Source organism: Ischnura elegans (assembly GCF_921293095.1).
Source record: "Ischnura elegans chromosome 13 unlocalized genomic scaffold, ioIscEleg1.1 SUPER_13_unloc_2, whole genome shotgun sequence".
Taxonomy (NCBI): Eukaryota; Metazoa; Arthropoda; class Insecta; order Odonata; family Coenagrionidae; genus Ischnura; species Ischnura elegans.
In genome coordinates, this window is record NW_025791658.1 from 6833674 (window position 1) to 6854614 (window position 20941).

General features: G+C 40.5%; 1 protein-coding gene across 1 annotated transcript in view; it reads right to left on the bottom strand.

Moving 5' to 3' along the window:
- Positions 1-7375: 7375 nt before the first annotated feature.
- LOC124172679 overlaps positions 7376-20941 on the bottom strand; it is a 38282-nt gene continuing 24716 nt past the window's right edge. The window contains exons 6-7 of the mRNA XM_046552137.1: positions 15376-15505; positions 7376-9160 (exon numbers count right to left, since the gene is read on the bottom strand). Of these exons, the coding sequence (XP_046408093.1) occupies positions 8710-9160; positions 15376-15505 (581 nt within the window). The 3' untranslated portion in view covers positions 7376-8709. The remainder of the gene's footprint in view (positions 9161-15375; positions 15506-20941) is intronic.

Sequence of the window (20941 nt, forward strand, 5' to 3'; positions counted from 1 at the left end):
CCCTCAGAAAGAGGACCTCAGCAAACGAAATCGTGTACACGTGGGAGAGAAACCGTATTCATGCAAGGAATGTGACAAGTCTTTCTCTCAAAAAAGCAACTCATTAAGGCATATGGGCACACACTCGTTGGAGAAACCTTTTGAATGTAACACTTGTTGTAAGCCTTTCACTCAGAAATGTAGTTTCAAGAGCCACATGCGAATGCACACGGGAGAGAAGCCGTGTATCTGCAATATACGTGCAGCAAGTCATTCACTCACAAGAGGGTTCTCGATTATCACATTGTTACGCACACAGGAGAAAAACTATATCCATGCAATGAATGTGAAAAGTCTTTTTCGACAAAGAGAAGCTTAGTTGTGCATATGCGTTCGCACTCGGGAGAGAAACCATATGCATGCGATCAATGTGAAAAGTCTTTCTCAACAAGAAGCCACTTGAATAGACATGTACGTGCACACATGGGAGTGAAACCGTATGCATGCAATGAATGTGAAAAGCCTTTTTCGACAAAGAGCCAATTAGTTATGCACATAAGAACGCACACGGCAGAGAAACCATATTCGTGCAACAAGTGTGAAAAGTCTTTCGCGAGGAAGTGGCAATTCGTGACACATTTACGTAGACACATTGGAGAGAAACATCATTCATGATGCGAATGCAAAAAGTCTTTCTCGATTAAGACTGAATTAAACAGACATAAATGTATGCGCAAGGGAGAGAAATCTTTTGAGTTTAGCATTTGTTGTAAGTCTTACTCTCATAAATCTTACCTCAAGATCCACGTGCGAAAACACACGGGAAAGAAGACTTATGTGTGAAACGTGTGCAGCAAGACCTTTACTCGGAAGGGCGGCCTTGTTTTCCACATGAGAACACACACGGGAGAAAGGCCTTTTTCATGCAACGAGTGTGGAAAGCCATTCAGTCGGAAGGACAGTCTTATTTTCCACATACGAAATCACACGGGGGAAAAGCCTTATACCTGCAACATGTGCAGCAAGTCCTTTGCTCGGAAGGATAGCCTTGTTTTCCACGTGCGAAAACACTCGGGTGAAAGACCTTTCACATGCAGGATCTGCAAAAAATCTTTCACTGAGAGGTATACACTCGAGAGACACATTCGAATACACACGGAAGGGAAACCTTTTTTCCGGCAGAATCTTCAAAAATCTGTCAATCAGAGTTGTTATCTCTAGAGCCACACAAAGGGTTCCCACTCGACCGTGAAAACCTTAAAAAACCGTGAATAAGCCATGGATTTTGTCTACCGTGAGAGAAAAAACCTGGAAATACCGGTGAATTTCGTCAAAAAAACCCTTCAAAATATCTCAAACTTGATTGTAGATCTACGACTGACGGATCGAAAGAAAATCTATACGTCGATCAATAATTCAAGGTCAGTCACTCGCAGGCACTGTCCACGCATTTATTGGCAAACGTATATTCGAAGTGCAATTATTGGTCCAATGCCATGACGATACGCAGACCTTAACCCTGTGATTGGAAGACAAGTGACCAAAGTGTTCATTAATCCTGTCGAAAAAATCACTTCCCTGTCACCCTCCATTTCCTCGCACACAACCTTTACCCGGCTCTAAATTTTAGTAACGATTGGCGACGTCATAAGAGCACTTTCATTGCTACTTTTTTATTCCAGGCGTTTATCGCGTTTGCTAAATTTTAAGTCAACGTGCGGCCGGTCATTGTTACGTGATCAATATTTCTTCCTAAAATGGCTTATCAAAATACCGCGAATTTGGCAAAATATGACCGTGGAAACCTGGAAAAAAATACCGGGAATTTTATAATTTAGTTAGAGTGGGAACCCTGTACATGCCAACGCACACCCGAGAGGATTGTTATATCTGGAACGTGTGCAGCGAGTCCGTCGCTCACAAGAGCACCCTCGATTATCTCATGCTTACACACAAAGGAGAAAAAAAATGTACATTTAACGAGTGTGAACAGTCTTTCCTGAGGAGGAGGGTCTTAGCGGCACATCACATGCGTACCAACACAGGAAAGAAGACATAATCATGCAACGAATGCGAAATGACTTTCTCTACAAAGGGCGTCTTAGTCAGTCATATCCGTATGCACACGTGGGACAAACCCTGTTCGTGCGAAGAATTTGATAGTCCTTCTCTGCTAAGGGCATCTTTAGTGTAGACATATGCAGCTACACCTGAGAGGTGCCTTATTTCAGCAACGTCTGCGACAAGTCTTTTCGCTCATTAGTGTGCCCTAGTAATACATTCGTACACACAGGGTATCCAACCCTCAACCATTGACGTGCAATTCTCGTTACACTACCAGTGACGTGCGGTCTGGGAGAGCGCAATAAAACAAAAATTCGTAAAACGTTGCAAAGTCATTTGTAATGCTTAGTTTAATGTTTCTTTGACTTCTCAACTGTTATAAAACTTATATTTAATATTATGCATTACCAATATGAACCCAACTTTTCAGCAAAAATTGTTATTTGAAACAGGATCAAAACTGATATAAAAACAATTGAGTTATTATTATCGTATTTTTATTTAAAAAGTACTTAATTATCCACGTCATGAAACTAAAAATGCTTCCTTACAAAGCATTAATTATTATTATCCATGAAATATCACAAGGAATTTGTTTTTAACAACTTTTTGAATTACTTCCACCAGCATTACGTTTGTTGGTTTTTCCAATTTAGTGACGTGAGGTCTCACAGACCACTGATAAAATTCAGTCGTAACTTTTCAGAAATAAATAATGGGAACGTTAAATTTTAAGAGTGCCATGGCCTTATTATACAAAATTATGGCGCTTACCAGGATTATAGATATTTTAAAATAGCAATTTTGAAAATATTCATAATTTTAGAAACGCAGCGGTCTCTCAGACGTCACGGGTTAAGGGCTAAGCACCATCAATTTAACATATAAATAAGAGCCAACTTATTTATCTATAGTCTACATCAAGTACATTGCTGCAAGGAACAGCCTTGACTACCACATGTGCACACGCATAGTGGAGAGACGTAATTCATGCTGAGTTTCACTATGCCTTTCACTGTTGGTTCTAACCGCAACTACCTCAAGCCCTTACGAGTGAGAGACACTCTTCATGTAAATAATGTTTTGATGCTTTCTCTCATGATCAGATGGATCACGTTTGAGTATGGGACATGCTTGCTCGTATAACTCATATAAATGCTGCAAATATTCTAATACAACCTCAAGATGATCTGTACTGAGGAGCCCAATAGTGAATGCTTGCCTTTAGAAAAGGATACATTCCCAGGCTGGAATAATGGGGACCATAAACACTGCATGCCAATTGTTCATTGAAGGTATGCCCATAATTTTCAGTCAATGGTGTTTCTCTCAAAATCCATTCTCAATTGTCATATCCTAAAGGGTTCTGAGTTTTTTTTAAATTAACCATGACTGCTTGCAGTATACTTTGTTAAATGAACAAAATTTTGACATCTTGTTGGGGAAAAAATGTATTATTTGTGCGTAATAATAGGTATGAGACTGAGTTTGCCAATTAATAATTTTATTTTATAACGAGAATAATACTAAAATCCAAATATTTGAAAATAAAAATAGGTAAGGACCAAATATGATGTGAACATACATTTTCGATTTTATGATTGATAGGTTTAGATGGATATATATTGATAGTGAAAATAAGTCGCGTCGAAATTTTTGTTTATTCGATTTTTTTCTTTTTGTGCCTGGTTTTAATGATATTTAGTCTAAGAATTTATTAACCTTTTCATTTAGACATATTTCACTCACTTGGTAGGGGTAGTTCTTTTCGTCAGTTCAATTACCAACTGACATCTTGAATATTTTTGGCAAAACATTTTGTTGCCTTTCATGAGATAAATTTTGTTGCGTATGTTCCTGATTAAAGACAAACATACTTTTTGGGATAATAAATCCCCTTTAGTGCATGTCTAGTTTAAAGGGCATTATGAGTTAAAGCCTTTCCCTGGGATACATCCTTCGCGGTGGAAAGGTTTGCGAGTTCTTTTAACCCCTAGAGCTGCACTGGCGGGATTAATTCTAAATTATTGCCGGTAGGGCCACCCATGCCAGATAGGTCGAAGGGTAGGAGCCAGACGAAAGGTAGTCCATGTGATGGTGTCACGTGAATAACACTGTTGGAATGGAAGTGGGAAACCCTACTAACTATCTCTTCCCTGAAAACATGGAGTACAACCAAATGAGCCTCGGAATCTCATCAGGCACGGCAGCGAGGTCGGAAAGGTCCTCGGGGTCGTTAACATGCGAAATCCTTTCAGAGACTTATCATCATTAACATCAGCAGCAGCATCAATGAAGAGAGAAGAAAAGAAGACCAAGAAGAGGACGGAGAAGAAGAAGTCGGCTATAAATGTTGGGGCGTGGAATGTGAGGACTATGATGAGGGCGGGGAGGTTAGAAAATATCAAAAGGAAAATGGATAACGGAAGGATCTTAGGATTATGCGAGGTGAGGTGGAGGGATAGGGGGGACTATTGGAGTGATGGATATAGGGTCATATATAGTGGTGGAGGGAAAGCCAAAGAGGGGTAGCTTTAGTATTAAACGGGAAAATGGGTAAGCGGTAGGATTCTGGTGGTAGAAATTGAGGCGCGGCCCACCAACCTTGTGGTGGTCCAAGTTTCCATGCCAACCAGCAATCATAGGGAAGAAGAAGTGGATGAGGGGTATGAACAGCTCGAGGAAATAACTGGAGACACACCGGTTGAGAAAAATCTGGTAGTGATGGGGGACATGAACGCTTCAGTCGGGGAAGGGAGGGATGGAAACGAAATAGGAGAATTTGGATTAGGAAGTCGGAACGACAGGGGTGAGAAAGCAGCAGAATTTTGCAAGAGAAACAAGTTATTCATCCCAAACACGTGGTTCAAACATCATAAAGGGCGTAGGTACACATGGAAAAGTCCAGGGGATATAGGGAAATTTTAAATAGACTACATTATGGCAAGACAGAGCTTTAGGAATAATGCGAAAAACTCGCGCAGCTTCCCAGCAGCAGATGCGGATTCATACCACAACCTAGTACTTATGAAATGCAACGTAAGATTCAAAAGGCTCATGAAAGGCAGGAGGGTGAGGAAATGGAATGTAGAAGCCCTGAAGGGGAGTACGAGGAGAGAATATCAGGGACTAGTGGACATTAGTATACGGGAGATTGAAAGTACGGAGACTGTTGAGGAAAGATGGGACAAAATTAAAACGGGAATATTCAAAGCAGCTGAGAAACCAATTGGATACGTTGACAGTAGAAGGATAAAGAAGCCGTGGATAACGGAGAACATGATGAGGGTAATGGAGGAGAGGAGGAATTGGAAGGACGTGTACACAGAGCAGGGCAAAAGAAAGTATAGAGAATTGAATAATAGATTACGGTGTGAAACTAAGAGAGCAAGGGAGGCTTGGTGGAAAAGACAGCGTGAGGAAATGGAAAAGTTTTTGAAGGAAGGAGAGGTAGGCGCGTTATATGGCAAAGTTAAGTCGCTATCGGGCGGCAAAAGAGGGCAAGCCATGCCTAAAATTAAGACAAAAGATGGAAGGATGCTAACCGAGCGAGAAGAGGTACTGAGTAGATGGAATGAATACGTGGAGGATCTGTATGAAGGAAGGAACAGACGGGAGAGATTTACTTTGGAGGATGAAAGTGAAGTGGAGGAGGATAATCTTGGGCCGGGGATATTAGATTCGGAAATAGAGAGAGCACATCGTGATCTGAATTTGAGCTTTCTCCCATCCTGTCTCATCTAACACTCCTCTGCCCGAGTTGGCAATCCTCCTCCTTACTCTCATTGCACTTCATAGCATCTGTCTAGTACCTCCCTTCCACCCACACAGTCAGCACAGTGCACTTAGCACATAGACTAACAATGCACTGTAAACATCAGGATAAACATTTGGGGGCTTCACGCGAAGTCATTCGGAGATTTATCCGGACACCATGAACGCCGTTGACATGTAGACCCAAGTAGTTTTAAGCCCCTAGTTTCAGTGTCTCGACAGTTTTGGGGATTTTTTTGTTCTTTAAAGATTTATATATACTTTATTTTTATTTAGAGGAAGCGAGCAAAGCACGTTCTCACTGCAAGTCTATATTTCAATTCCTTTTTCCCTTACGTGTGTGGGCGTTTTCCTGCAGTGGTTTTTTTCCAATAAGGACGACAGTCAGTATCCTTAGGTTTTTCCCACGTTCACTCACATGTTTTTACACTTGGTCAATGGTAACTTTGTCAACTTATAATTTTATATGTTGATTGAAAATGGAACTTATGTTTATTTCTTTGGTAATTTTTCTGCATTTAATTTCACGAGCAACTTGACAATGTTTTTAACTGCATATATTTCATATATGACGAGGGGTTAGATGGAAGATGAGACTTTCTGGTCCCATTCTCGCCCAATAAAGACGCTTATTATTATCATTTGAGTTTATGCACTTTCTCAGCTGATTAAAACCAGCTGGAAATATTCACCTATCCCAAGGTCAATTTAGGATTAGGCTCGGATGCTAAGGAAGAGAATTCACCCTATCCTACACTGTCCGATCATGCCCGACCCAGGAATCTTCTCACGATCTGGCAGGTCTGTAGTAAAACAGCTTTTTGGCCGAGGTTAATCAGTTGTTTTTTTAATTCCCAGGTCTTCGACTTCTTTTTTGAATCTTTGAGACAAGACTCCCTCCGCAGAGATTTTCAGTGGGTGTATGCTGACGTCTTTCAACTTCCAAATATTTTTTATTTCACCGGCCAAATTCTGATATTTTTGTATTTTCTCTCTTTCCGTAGACTCAACATTGTGATTTAGTGGCACTGCTACATCAACTATGTTTGCTCTTTGCTGTAATTTGTGGATCAATAAAATATCAGGTCTATTGTAATCTATGGTTTTATCTGTAAGTATCGGTCTATCCCAGTATAAAATGTGTGTATCTGTCTCTAGTACGGCGGGTGGATGGTATTTGTAATATGGTGGAGTATTTTTTTAAAGTCCATAGGTAGTTGCTAAGTTTTGGTGGATAATTTTGGCCTACTGGTTGTGCCTATTGAGATAGTCATTACCAGCAAGAGCTGAGCACCCCGAAGTTATGTGTTCAATGGATTCACCCGTTTTCCCACATTTTCTACATTTATCTGCAATTTCAAGTTTTAATATATTTTTTTCATAGTTGTGAGTTTGTATAACTCTGTCTTGAATTGCCATCACAAGCCCTTCAGTCTCCGGGTATAAATAGCCATCTTGGAGCCATTTCAGAGAGGCGTTTCTGTCAACCCAATCCTCCTGTATGACTACTGGGAACTTTCCATGCAAGATTCTAGACTTCCATTCCCGCTTTTGTTGGTTTAGGTCTTATTATTATTATTATTATTATTACACCGGAAAGTAATACACTTTTGACGACAGTAAGTGATGCCATCATATTCTGTTTTGTTTCCATAGAGACCGAGATGTTTGTATATGTATCTAAATAAGGGGACTGTGAAATTTTAGGGCTCTGCTTAGTGAGACGTAATGAATTAATAATATAAACTTAGAGATTTTCTGGTTAATCTATCTCCACACACATAAATATTTCAAGTATGCAGCCAATGCGGGAAAAAATTCCGCCATTTAATGCTGGCGCATGTGTGCCAGGGAGTGATGTAATATTATCTCTCCTTTCAAATTCCAATTCCCATTGAAGTTGTGGGGGATATTATCACTCGAGCCATTTTTCATATTGTCTTACGCAATCGGATAACGAGTTTTGAGTGTTATTGACCCGGTCCTCACCCAGCTAACGCCTATTCTTTTATGCGTTATGTTTCATCTGATAAAGCCGTCATTTTTTGCTTCACAACTGGAGTTTTTCCCTGTACATCGCCTAAATTATTCCCTAAAATTTCTATGGATTCCAGTCCTGAATTTTATTTACGTAACAGTTTTCCTACGCAACAGTAGCAGGCAGGATAAACGTTCGTTCGGATCAAAAGAGTTAACAAAAGAATAAACGAAGTTATGCGGAGCTTCACAGTGGGCTCACGATGTGGCTTAGACATGCACGTCTATAAAGAACAAAACAATGTTTTAACGCGTAATTTTAGTTTTTTATTCGTTTTCTTGAAGTCTTATGGGGATTTCCGTGTGGTCAATTTGTTTTATATCACTGCCGTTTCAACGGACGTTCCGTCCACCACATTAACGGTGAAGCTATCAAGGAATCGTCGCCATTCACCCTGATGACGATGGACGATCGTTGCAATCCGTTAGGTGTGATCAAATACCTTTGTTGAACCTGACCCCATGTTTATAACACCTTGCCACATTAGGGAAATACCGTGGAAATAAAATTGAAGACTGGAATCCGTTGAACTGTGAGGATGAGCGAAACACCGGTGGTGTACCACGAATTAACCCATTATAACCCACTTTGTTTCTCCTGAGCAACATCAGAAATGTATACATTTTTATCTTTTCTTGGGTTACATCTAAACTAAGTATGATTTTGTGGTGTAAATATTAATGATGAAATATTTAGCTACCACGGCAATTATGATTGAGTGCAAAAGTTTCAAGTTTTTTAGAGGATGAAACTTGATATTTGATTTCTCCTAGGAGCAGCTCTGAGTTAGAAAGGGTTAAACCAGTGAAAAGTCCGACAAGACTTCGCAATAATAATAATACTCTAAGAAAGAATTACGCAACATTTTTTAAATCGTTATTTGCTCGCGTCGTTTGTTGGTCTACGCCATTGGATGCCTGTCTTAGGGCCCCCGTGATTCTTCCAAATAAACGTTCCACCGCGGTTTTTCCCGCTTTCAGATCCTTCCAGAATCTCCTTCTGAGCAAGAAGGGGTCATGTTTATCACAAAATGGCGATGGCTTGATCATGACTTCATTCCACTTGAGAAGAAGTGGCAATACGGTAAAGTTGAGGATCAATGTGGTCGCCGTGATGATCCATCGGTAGTCTGCCAACGGATGACCGCCGTCCAACAGAAATGGCCAATACAGGGCCAACGCAAAGGTTTCCATATGGTACAAGAGGTCGTCATATGAATTAAGGCACCAAACATTCAGGCGGTATGGCGTAATGAAGAGACTGTGCACCATCCACAGTATTTGATAATTTCCAGTCGTTAATTTCCTATTGGGAGAAAAAAAAGTCACGATTTTATATGAAAAGCATGTGAAGTGTGTAGCAATGCAGACATGGCTCAGCTGAAAATCGATTGAGACTAATGTGTGCCTTGCTAAACATCCATGTAAAATAGAAGTTATTATTAAAAATACTGAGGGAAAGTAGTACATGTTGTTAAAGAAAGATTTCGTGCTTTCCCGGCGAATGGACTTGGTAAAGAGTTCTCGGGATCGCCACCGGGTCAGGAACTCCATATCTGCCAACGTTTCCACCAAAAAAGATCCGAGACTTGCTCGTCAAAGCAAAAGATCCGGTAGGATGGAAGACACCTGGCGTTTACCAAGTGCCATGTGGGTGCGGGAAAATATACATCGGTGAGACGGGCCGCACTATAGACACGCGGCTCAAAGAACACAAGCGCCACCTCCGCCTAGGACAGCCCGAAAAGTCAGCCATCGCAGAGCATTGGATGGAATGCAAAACTACTGTTAAGTTTGACGACACCAAGATGCTCTGCCGATCCAATGGCTTTTGGGATCGACTCATTAAAGAGTCTACTGAAATTAGACTGACTAAGAATACCATCAATAGAGACTCCGGATATGCTCTGAGCAGCACCTGGAAATCTGTGCTCAAGACTATACAAAAGGCTAGGCAAAACTACCAATCAGAGCATGCCGCTGACGACAGCCAATCAGCAGTCACCTGACCACCAGAGTGACTGTATATAAGCAAGTCAAATTCTCACTCGACATTCACAGCCCTGAGGACGATGACCGAGTCGGACATCGAAACGTTGGCAGATATGGAGTTCCTGACCCGGTGGCGATCCCGAGAACTCTTTACCAAGTACATGTTGTTGTTAAAATCCGGAAAAACCCAAAGATTATCAGTCAAACCTCGTGGCAATCAGTCAAAATTCGTGTAATTCGTGACGAATTACTGTGCATGCAATTGTAGAAACCAGAAAATAAGTACATATATTAAAAACCATTGAATATAATAATAGTGATGATATCACTGTTACAAAATACCTAAGCAGATATAATAAAATCAAAAGAATTATTCACCGGAAGCTGGCCAATCACCCCTTATTTACAGACACCAAGATCTCATATTATGAATACCAGTCAACTTGAAAATGTTTGAGTCACCAGTCATGTTTAAAAAATGTTCATGTATACTCTTTTTATTGCAACATGCCGATCCAAATGATAATATTGCCAATAATAGACGAGATGAAATTTGGATTGACAGGAAAATATAAATTTTAAATGCTTGATATTGCAATATCTCTCTCCCATAACAACGAAAAAACACTAAGAGGAAATTATTACAATATCTTTATCGAATAAATGAATTTCTGTTCGTTAGTCTCACAATAACTAAAGAATGGACGGACCGATTTCGTTAATTTTTGTTTTAGAATATTTGTGTAAGTCCAGGTAAGGTTAAAAGATGCAAAAATATAATTCCAGATGGCCCTTGAGACCCTGGAATGGCTCGTGAATCATTCAATAAGAAAGTCATGTAAAGTTCGTTATCAATGGCTGAGGACCTTTTTTATTTTGAGTATTTAAATAAGAGATAATTGTTATTTAGAGCACAAAGATATTTAATTTTAAAAAAATATTAATAAACCTAACTCTTGCAATCGATTTTCTTTTTCCACGTCATTTACTATGAATTTAGAAAAAAAAACAGTCATAAAGATAGGGGAATTTTAGCGTTTTCGGTTTACAATCCCCTTGACGACCATTGGTACAGTTTGTGCAGTTTGACTCTCTTTATAAGCTTATTCACAAAAAATTCTTTGATTAAGTCGTTAAAATGCTCATGTACCATAATTTCTTCACAAACTTAGTGCCTGAAAACTTTTTTAAACTTACTTTAGGCTACTTTCGCTAGTATCCTTTTTATGTTTTATGTTTAGATGATAATTTGTGCATGTAGTTTGACATAGTGACCCTACATACCGCTGAGTCCGCGAGAACTTTCTTTTCTTTGATTGTTTTTTATTCTAAGGGGATGGAAACGCAAATGAGGTCGTTGAATTCAATCGAATGTGCAACGAGCTAATCGCACTGATTACCAGCGAGAAACAATAACAAATAGTCGTATTGGTGTGTCAGAATTACGTAATAGAGTGACTGAACATGAAGCGGATAGGCTCAGAATGCAAAGAGTTCGTGAACATCAAACAAAGCAACAGCGAGCACGACACAGTGAAAATAATAGATGAAGTCGTAGTGCTTCTGCGATCCTGGGACGAGTAGCATTCAACCGCGATGGGCTTGTGGATTATTATGTCGATAAATGAGTTGCAGCTGGAGAAAGGAACATCATTTGTCAATATTGCGAGGCGTTTAGATACAGCGGTGAATTTACTAGATTAATTTGTGCTGTTGAAAAAGTAAATATTGTTAAATACCGACTTCATTTTTGCGTTCGACTAAGTCCTCATACTCTTTTTGTTGATGCGTGCATATTCTTTTGGTCGCTCTATGCGTCCTGTTCATTCGTCTATTCACCTTTCTTGCGTCAGTCTCTTGAACTTTTCTTCATGCCTATGCGGTGCGGATTGTGCTGACGGCGAGGAATGCATTTTTGGATGGACAGTACGTACGCACTTTCATAAGAGAAAGCCACGATGTCCGTACTGTGCTGACTTTGCTGAGAGGGGGAATCGCATTTGTGATTACCGATGCGTTTGCACTTTTCAGCAAGGAATGGCGTACCGTTGGAAGGTTCTCGAACTCACGGAGGGGGAGGGGTGGTCGTATGTGGGGACGCCTTAAAAACAGCACGCATCATTGACTCGAGGTCATATTTCTCCGTCAATTCGTCATTCGTCATTTCGTGATTCGTCATTCGTTTTCGTCAAGAGTTGGAGTGCGCGAGTCGGGCGCCCGAAGGTCCGTGGAGGGGAAATTCAACGATTGACCCGGGGAAGCCGAGGGAGGAGATCACTCTCGTACAAGAATCATCGGAAGCAAATCCACTTCTTGTGGCAAACCCGGGGCCTTTCATTTCTACCCGATAGCCGGTTTAGCCGGCCTCGGTGGCGTAGGGGTAACGTTCTCGCATGCCAAACAAGAGGTCGCGGGTTTGAGTCCCGCTTGGGTAGGTTTCCCCGGTCCAGGGCATGGTCGTTAGTGTACGTTTACTTGCTACATTTGTTGAACACCCCGGTGTAAAATGGCCAATAAGAGCTGTATTCGGTGGTTTGAGAATAAAATATTTAAAAAAGTCAGCACGGATTTATCCGCTAATGAACGCGAGCTAATAATTAAAAAATATAGGATGACTAAAGCCGCCACGAAGGAAGCGTTCAGGAATGCATTCACCAATTTTAAAAGAAAAACACTAGTAGAGCAGTTACAGGATAACCCCAAAGCATTTTGGTCATATGTTAGGGAAGTTCAAGGTAAACGATCTACCGTATGTTCCCTGAGAAACGACAATGGAGATGTGTTGACAAGCAGTTACGATAAAGCCAATTTATTAAATTCCTACTTTCACAGCGTGTTCACGGAGCCTTCCGAAAACTCACCCGAGACCGATGACAATCCCTGTATACATAAGATGCCAGCTATTGACATTAGTACGCTCGGAATAGAAAATATATTGAAATCGCTTAGTCCAAATAAATCACTTGGTCCAGACGAAATCCCTTCTCGCGTATATAAAGAGCTAGCCTCAGAAATTGCCCATTACTTACAGTTAATATTCAGTAAATCCATCAAGCAACACGAAGTACCTAATGACTGGAAAATCGCTAATGTAACGCCAATATTTAAAAGTGGAGACAAGGAACAGCCATCTAATTACAGGCCGATATCTTTAACGTCCATCTCTTGCAAAGTCCTTGAAAACATCGTAGTCAGCTCGGTAATGAAACACCTAGACGCGCAAAACTTATTTATGGGAACTCAACATGGATTCAGGAAAAGCAGATCGTGCGAAACTCAGTTAGCGCTTTTCGCCCACGATATTTTAGTCTCTGGGGAAGACAATATTCCAGTAGACGCGATTTTTCTTGATTTCAAAAAGGCATTTGATAAAGTACCCCACGGAAAGTTAATAATGAAACTGAAATCTTATGGTCTAGACGAAGATGTCATTTCCTGGATTAGAGAATTTCTGAGCGACCGCGTCCAAAGAGTAGTATTAGACGGTGCAGTCTCCAATGAGGTTAGAGTCACTTCTGGCGTTCCTCAGGGTAATGTCATTGGCCCACTCCTATTCCTTCTTTATATAAACGACATTGGCGAAGTAGTGCAGAGTAAGTTACGATTATTTGCAGACGACGCTGTAGTTTACAGAGAAATCCGTACCAGCAAAGATATAGATGAACTAACGAATGACCTTGCTGCTATCCAAGCTTGGTGCGATGCTTGGCAGTTAGAATTAAATTTGGAAAAATGCGTCGTAATGAATTTCTGGAAGAAGAATAACTCCCTACAGCGTAACCATGTCATTCGGGGCACGCAGTTAAAGGCAGTTGAATCCGTGAAATATCTAGGGGTTAGACTCAATAATGATCAATCGTGGAATAAACATATTCGAGAAATAACCGGTCAGGCTAATCGTAAAATGGGTTTTGTAAAAAGAATATTAGGAAAGTGCGACGACAAAGTGAGAGAAATTAGCTACTTTTCCCTCGTTAGACCACACCTGAATACGCTGCCAGTGTTTGGGACCCTCATGAAAAAGGCTTAATAACAGAGTTAGAACGCGTGCAAAGAAGAGCTGCCAGGTATGTGAAAGGTCGTCACGATAGTCTTGTTAGTGTAACTGGCCTCTTAGATAAGCTCGGATGGGAATCTCTGTCGGACCGTAGATTGAAAAATAGACTAAACCTTTTAGATAAATTCAAGAGCAGTGTCTTTTCTGACGAAGTTAACCATATCTTGCGGACGCCAACGTACTACGGAAGATCAGATCATATAAATAAAATAAGAGAGATAGATTGCAGAACAGACAGATTCCGAATGTCATTTTTTCCACGATCAATAAGAGATTATAACGGCAGCAATAGAACTCGTAAATAGATTGCATGACTTGTAGTGTAGCCTACTAACCTATGTAAAACTTAATGCATGTTTCTGAATTTCTATTCTATATTCTATTTCTAACAGCATATAGTAGTATAGTTTGTTATTATACGGGACGTTTTTTGGACGGTGTGGTGTGCATGTGGGAGTCCAAATGCATGCTGCATGCTGGTGATTGATCACCCCCTGCCAAACACCCTAGAGGTGGCTATTATGCGCAGGGTATTATGTAGATGTAGATGATACCGTCCTTCCTAGAGGACCACCTTCGCTGCTTGGAATCCCTCAGCGTTAGTCCAAGATACCAATTCTGAGTCGCCCCTTGTCGAGCTGTCCACGGGAGGACTCGACAATATTCCAAAATTGGTTCCCACGACTGATCCATTACGCTCGTTGTTTCTGGAATGCAATGTGATTCTATACTCTATTCAAATATATAACAGTTCTTTTCAAATGAATGCGTCATATTGTATATATAAACACCGAAAAAAGTATTCCATCAGAATGAACTGAATTGATGAACTGTATTGTAACCGTCGAGTATTTTATTTTAATGAAGATATTATATTCATTTGAATTGCAAGGAAGTTTTATTTAATAACCGCATTTAATAGTGATATGCCAAAACTGCACCGACCGATTGCTGCATCTTCTTGCAATTTGATTACGAAACTTTTTTGCTACGTAATGTATATGAACTTATAAATCCGGATTTTCTTTTTGCGAGTTTTCACCGTGTCTTAAGATCAACATTAGCTTATTTTCAGTTTCAGGATCACACCACGCGACGAACGAAACGGTAATAATTTCATAGTCTAAGAGATAGTGCTTAGCGAGCCTTTATCTCATTCGTTGGTTTCATTAATTTTGATGGAAATTTGGTACCTGCTCCTTTTTGTCGGAACTAACCAAATTTGATACAAACGGGTTGACCATAAGCTAGTTATCCTACATAATTCAAAATAATAAAAAATACCTTAGGAGAGGGCTCGTGTCTGTTTCATCTAAATTTGATGTAAAAATTTAAATTCAAATCTTTGCATCTGATACTAATCTAAACTATACCACTCATACACTAAATGAAGGAATAAACGTAGAATTAGAACTAGAAACTGAATGATTTTGACTCTTCTTGTGAATAAAATTTGCAAACCATTACTTTACCTGTATTCACTTCGGTCTGGACTGCAGCAGTAGAAATAAATATAGCGGAGCGGAAGGTAGAAGAAAGCAACCACGAGGAACCAAACTGGACAGAGGGCCATGACACTCGAGACTGCGATGGACCTGCAACCTATGGATACGGATAAAAACCACAGGTAAATGCGAGTAGGGGAAGTGGAAATTCTGGAAATTGGATATTATGACATATTTAGAGCTCAACAATATAATTTCTACTGATTACCATAAGTAAGTGGTAGACGGTGAGTGGTTATCCTATAGCAAGGTCCCAACGACGACAACACGTGGGAATAGGGTGGTTTCCTATTATTTTTTACTGCCTCAATGGAAAGAATATTACTCCTGGAGTGCGCATTTCACGCTCTTAGATTTTCGAATGACGATATATATTTTTCGCGATCACATGAAAAGTGAAAATTTTCAAGCGCGCGAAAACGCGACGGCTATGTAGGAATGCTGGGAAAACTCCGTGTGACATATTTCAGGTTCCAGCTGTTGGCATGTGAGGTGACCTTGGGGCGAGGTTTGAGCGCTGATACGACGCAGACTGCTAGCAGGTAGCAAAGTATCCTGCTAGCAGGTAGCGATTGGCTTAAATAAGGATTATTAATACCCTATCAAGCGAAGGAAACTTTCCGACCTTAGGCTGTATTAATAGGTGATTATTAAGACATTTTTCCCTGTGCTCTGGGTCTCATGCAAGCATTGGTAATCTCAGACGTAAAACTGCTATCTACTTGTATAAAAATTAGGTCCCTGTGACGTAACGTGGATGGGAATCGCATGGACGCCAATCCAGCCTTTTTCAAATGAGGTTAAAATTGACCATTAACATTCGCCTAAACTGGGATTTCTAAAACCAAATATTTTGAATATTATGAATACACTAATGGTGGGTAAAGGCCTGTTTACACGGTACATTAACACGTACGGGTTAATGTCTAAATGTATGAACGCGAGAATGAACGCCAAAATGCACCGTGTGTAACCACCCAACTTGTGCGAATGCATGCACAGAAAATTGAACCTGTTCTAATTTGGTTCATACATTCGTACAAGTTCCGTTCCGGTCCACAAAAATCATTCATTCAAACGTACATTAACTCGTACGTGTTAATGTATAGTGTAAACAGGCCTTAAGAAATCGCAATCAATGCATTTCGTTTTCTTTGATGAAGGAAACTACCCTATTGTTACGAAATAACCCAGCCAGAGCACATTCCGCAGTAACCTCGTTACCCGGCGGAAACATGCGTGACGATGAAAAACATGAAAATGCCTTTTCCGCATGCCGCTCAATAAGTAATGCGCGATGAAGAATTTGCAAGTTCTTTGAAAAGAAGTGGTGGAGGACAACGAATATTGCAAAACGCAAAAACCCGAGGGCTAGGGAACGTTTCGTTCCCGAGAGAAAAAGATGTCGAAATCGCATCGGCGCGAGAAACGGCGTTTAAAGGCCGGGACACAATGAACGCCAACGTGAGACGCTAGCCGTTAACGGGAAGTGGTAAAAAGATGGCGGAAGGGAAAGCTTATTAAAAGGGACACAACCACCGTTTACGGGGAGTACGTAAACGCGAGAACTTTCATCTCTTCCCGTGTCCCGTTCACGGAAAGCCAATCAGAAGATCCCGAAAATGGGAGCCATCTGTTTACAGCGATACAGCATTGTTGGCACCCATTGCTGAATGTGGCAGTTGTTGTCGCGCAACGTGAGCTGAAGAGAAGTCATTTGAGGTAAGCCATTACTTAATTTAATTTACGTGCATACTATTCTCGTCGGTTTCGAACATTCATCAAAACTCTTCCTACACACAAACGAAAAGAGTGAAGACCACAAACAAAACCACTGCGCGGGCGTTAGTCAATTTTCTTTCCGGCCACGGGAACGTCAATTGTGACCGCGCGGTGGCGTTCCCCGTCTCACGTTCTCCCGTATACCGTCTCACGTTGGCGTTGATAGAGTCCCAGCCTTTACCCTTTCGCTGCTGTTCAATCTCCCACACCCGTCTCACATGAGACGAAAAGGTTAAAATGCGTTTCGTGGGCCCATGGAGCAGGTGCTTCAATCATGGGCGTGGTACACCCTCCAAAGGGTCGCTAATCCGGGACCCTATCCTCGACGAGCCAACCCATGCAGGACCGTCGCATCGACCCTACCAGAAAAGTGATTGCTCTGACTGCAATTTGAAAGTCAACCAATCAATCCGATCATCAAAAAATGATCGTTTGCATCGCATTCTTGCTAATCACGCAACAAAGAACGCATTTGAATCGTCTTTCTGTGATGAATAATAACGATTTTATAAAATTATCTAAAAACGTGACTGCGGACCACCGGAAAATGGCCATTTTAGCAAAGTAAACAAAATCGTTATTTTTCATCGCAGAAACATAGTTCAAAGATATATTTGATTGCATGATTGGCAGGATTTTGATGAAAACAATCAATTTTTGATGATCGGATTGATTGGTTGATTTTAAAATTGCAGTCAGAGCGGTCACTTTTCGGGAGGGAGGCTCTCCGCTGGTAGGGTCGATAAGACGGTCCTGCTTGAATGAGCTCGTCGAGGAAAGGGTCCCGGATTAGGGACCCTTCGAATTGACCCTATATTCTATTTCTAACTGCATATAGTAGTATAGTTTGTTATTATACGGGACGTTTCTTGGACGGTGTGGTGTGCATGTGGGAGTCCAAATGCATGCTGCATGCTGGTGATTGATCACCCCCTGCCAAACACCCTAGAGGTGGCTCGCAGGGTAATTTGTAGATGTAGATGAAGTGCTCCGGCGAAAGCGCATGGCAGGGAGGAAGAAAATGTACGTTCACAGCAACGAATGGGTTAAAATGGGGCGTGATCAATTTGAGTGGGTATTACGTCACGACTGCCGTTCCGAGGGCTGTGTGAAAGTTCCGCGGCGGCGGGGAGGCCGCTACGGCCGCATGCATCCTCGGGGACGAGTCGTTCCGAATGGAGAAAGAGTCAACCGTCCGGTATACCCGAGAGCAGCGCCAAAACGGAAAATTAAAAACTACGTGCAAATACGCAGGGACACCACAAAAACAATAATAAAGCAATGGTGGGGAATGAACGAAAGGTTATAGAGGAATACGTACTACGGAAGATCAGATCATATAAATAAAATAAGAGAGATAGATTGCAGAACAGACAGATTCCGAATGTCATTTTTTCCACGTTCAATAAGAGATTATAAAGGCAGCAATAGAACGCGTAAATAGATTGCATGACTTGTAGTGTAGCCTACTAACCTATGTAAAACTTACTGCATGTTTCTGAATTTCTATTCTATATTCTATTTCTAACAGCATATAGTAGTATAGTTTGTTATTATACGGGACGTTTCATGGACGGTGTGGTGTGCATGTGGGAGTCCAAATGCATGCTGCATGCTGGTGATTGATCACCCCCTGCCAAACACCCTAGAGGTGGCTCGCAGGGTAATTTGTAGATGTAGATGTAGATGAATAAGAAACCATTTCATGGAAAGAAAAATGTTAATGAAGATATTATATGTAGGGGCATGAAGTATATTTCTATAACAATGTGAGTGAAAGAGTTAAATTTTTAGACTAGCTCAACTGTAAACAAATAGGTACTTCCTCATTAATGCAATGAAGATAAATCGACAGAAAGAGTCGACCTTTTTGGTAGACCACTATGAGTAACAATACTAGCAGTACGTGGCGCTGCCTTAGGGTATACCTTGAGGTTGACTCTTCCTCCATTCTCTAAAGGCCGTTTTACACGGTGCACGGAATTGCGCAATCTGACGTACGTGCGAAGGCGCAATCAAAATTGCGTCGTGAAAAGCGGTGAATTGCTAGAACACATGCGTGGATGCGAGACGGCAAAATAGCCCCTGTTCTAATTTCGTTCGTGCATTCGCGCAATTTCACGCCATTTTAGAAATTAATTCAGCTCTAACCTGCGCAATTCCGTGCCCCGTGTAAAACGGCCTTAAGACTCCCTCGCGGGGACTCGAGGCAGCATGAACGGGGAAAGGCAGGCCGCGACGCTAAGCTGAGAGCGAAGTATGCGATGCGCGAGCGAGCGATGCTTTTACGCGAATCTCTGCGCCGATTTAACTTCTACGACGTAATTAAGTTACGTATCGTTATTATTTGATTGAACAACGCTGACATTTTATGGTAACGGTGAGCATTCCCTCACGTAATTCATGGTTTAAAATGTTTTACACGTTAATTGTTTGGGATAAAAGTAATCGGGAATCGATATCTAATGAAGGTCGCGAAAGACGTCACAATAAATGAATGCCATAGCCAAAAATAGAATATTTCCGGCGAAGACAATTTGCTATGAATATGGAACGATTACGAAAATATCTTGCGTGTCTGGTTGTGAATACCGTCTAACGCTTATTTTGTTCGTGGCACCATCTATACTGTAACAATTAAAAACATGTTTTAGAATAGCTTTTTTTTATATATAAAGTTAATGATAATGACTTACGTGACTGGTGACATTTTTGTGTCTAAATACTTCGCGTTCCTATTGCCATCTCTCACCTCACAAAGAAGAACAGGTTTTAAAATAGCTGATTTTATGGCTGTTTGTGAAAATAAATTTCAGGCCAGGTGATAGCTATCTTTCACGTTATTCCAACTTAGGTTCTACATCGTTGAATGATGGAATGACGGAAGAAATAATGTTATAATTATATAAAATTTATTAAATATATATAACCAAGTTCGTCGCTACCGCGACAATATTCCTTGTTAGGTTCTACCCAGGATAATAACTTGATAATCCGTTCGTGATTTAATGACTTGACGTGGAATGAGGACACAGTTCATCACATCTTCCTTCTTCAAAGATATATTCCGCTAGCAGGCAGCTCTCATTCCTCACCGGTTATGAAACCCTTAAAAGCTTTAATTTCCCACTGATTTCTGTCCTATTGAAAGGAAACCGAGTTTGCAACCTTATACCTTGGCTAAAAATAATTATACTAAGAAAAATATGCATCAATAGAAAGATGGACGTATTTTTAAAATGAAATCAAATGAAAACTATCAAATAAGCAAAGAAATCAAATAAAAGTAATGAAATAAAATGAAAAATAAAATGAAAAGTTTTTAATATGACATAAAATTAATTTTTCAAGATTTTAGTCAGTTTCTCTGCGATAAAATAGAAAAAGAACCCCGTTCTTTGACTTGAAGGTGTAATGTTGGGCCGCGTGTAACTTCATTGTCGATTTGCCAAAACAACATGCTTCTCAAGAAATGAATTTTTTTAGTATTTGTAACGCATCAACAAACTGAAGTTTCTTGGTTAGTTCAAAAATATTTGAAAAAAGTTTTTTTCGGAAACAGAGGAGTCTATCGGAAAAAATCCATTGGCAAGAACAGAATCAGTTTCGTATGAACATGTGGAATTAGTCATCTACGTTAAAATATTTACACAAGGAGACATGAGATGATCAATACTGTATGATCTATTACCTTCCATTTTTTGGGTGTGCGTCTGCTTGCTTACTATTTAACACGACGTTTCGTTCCTCC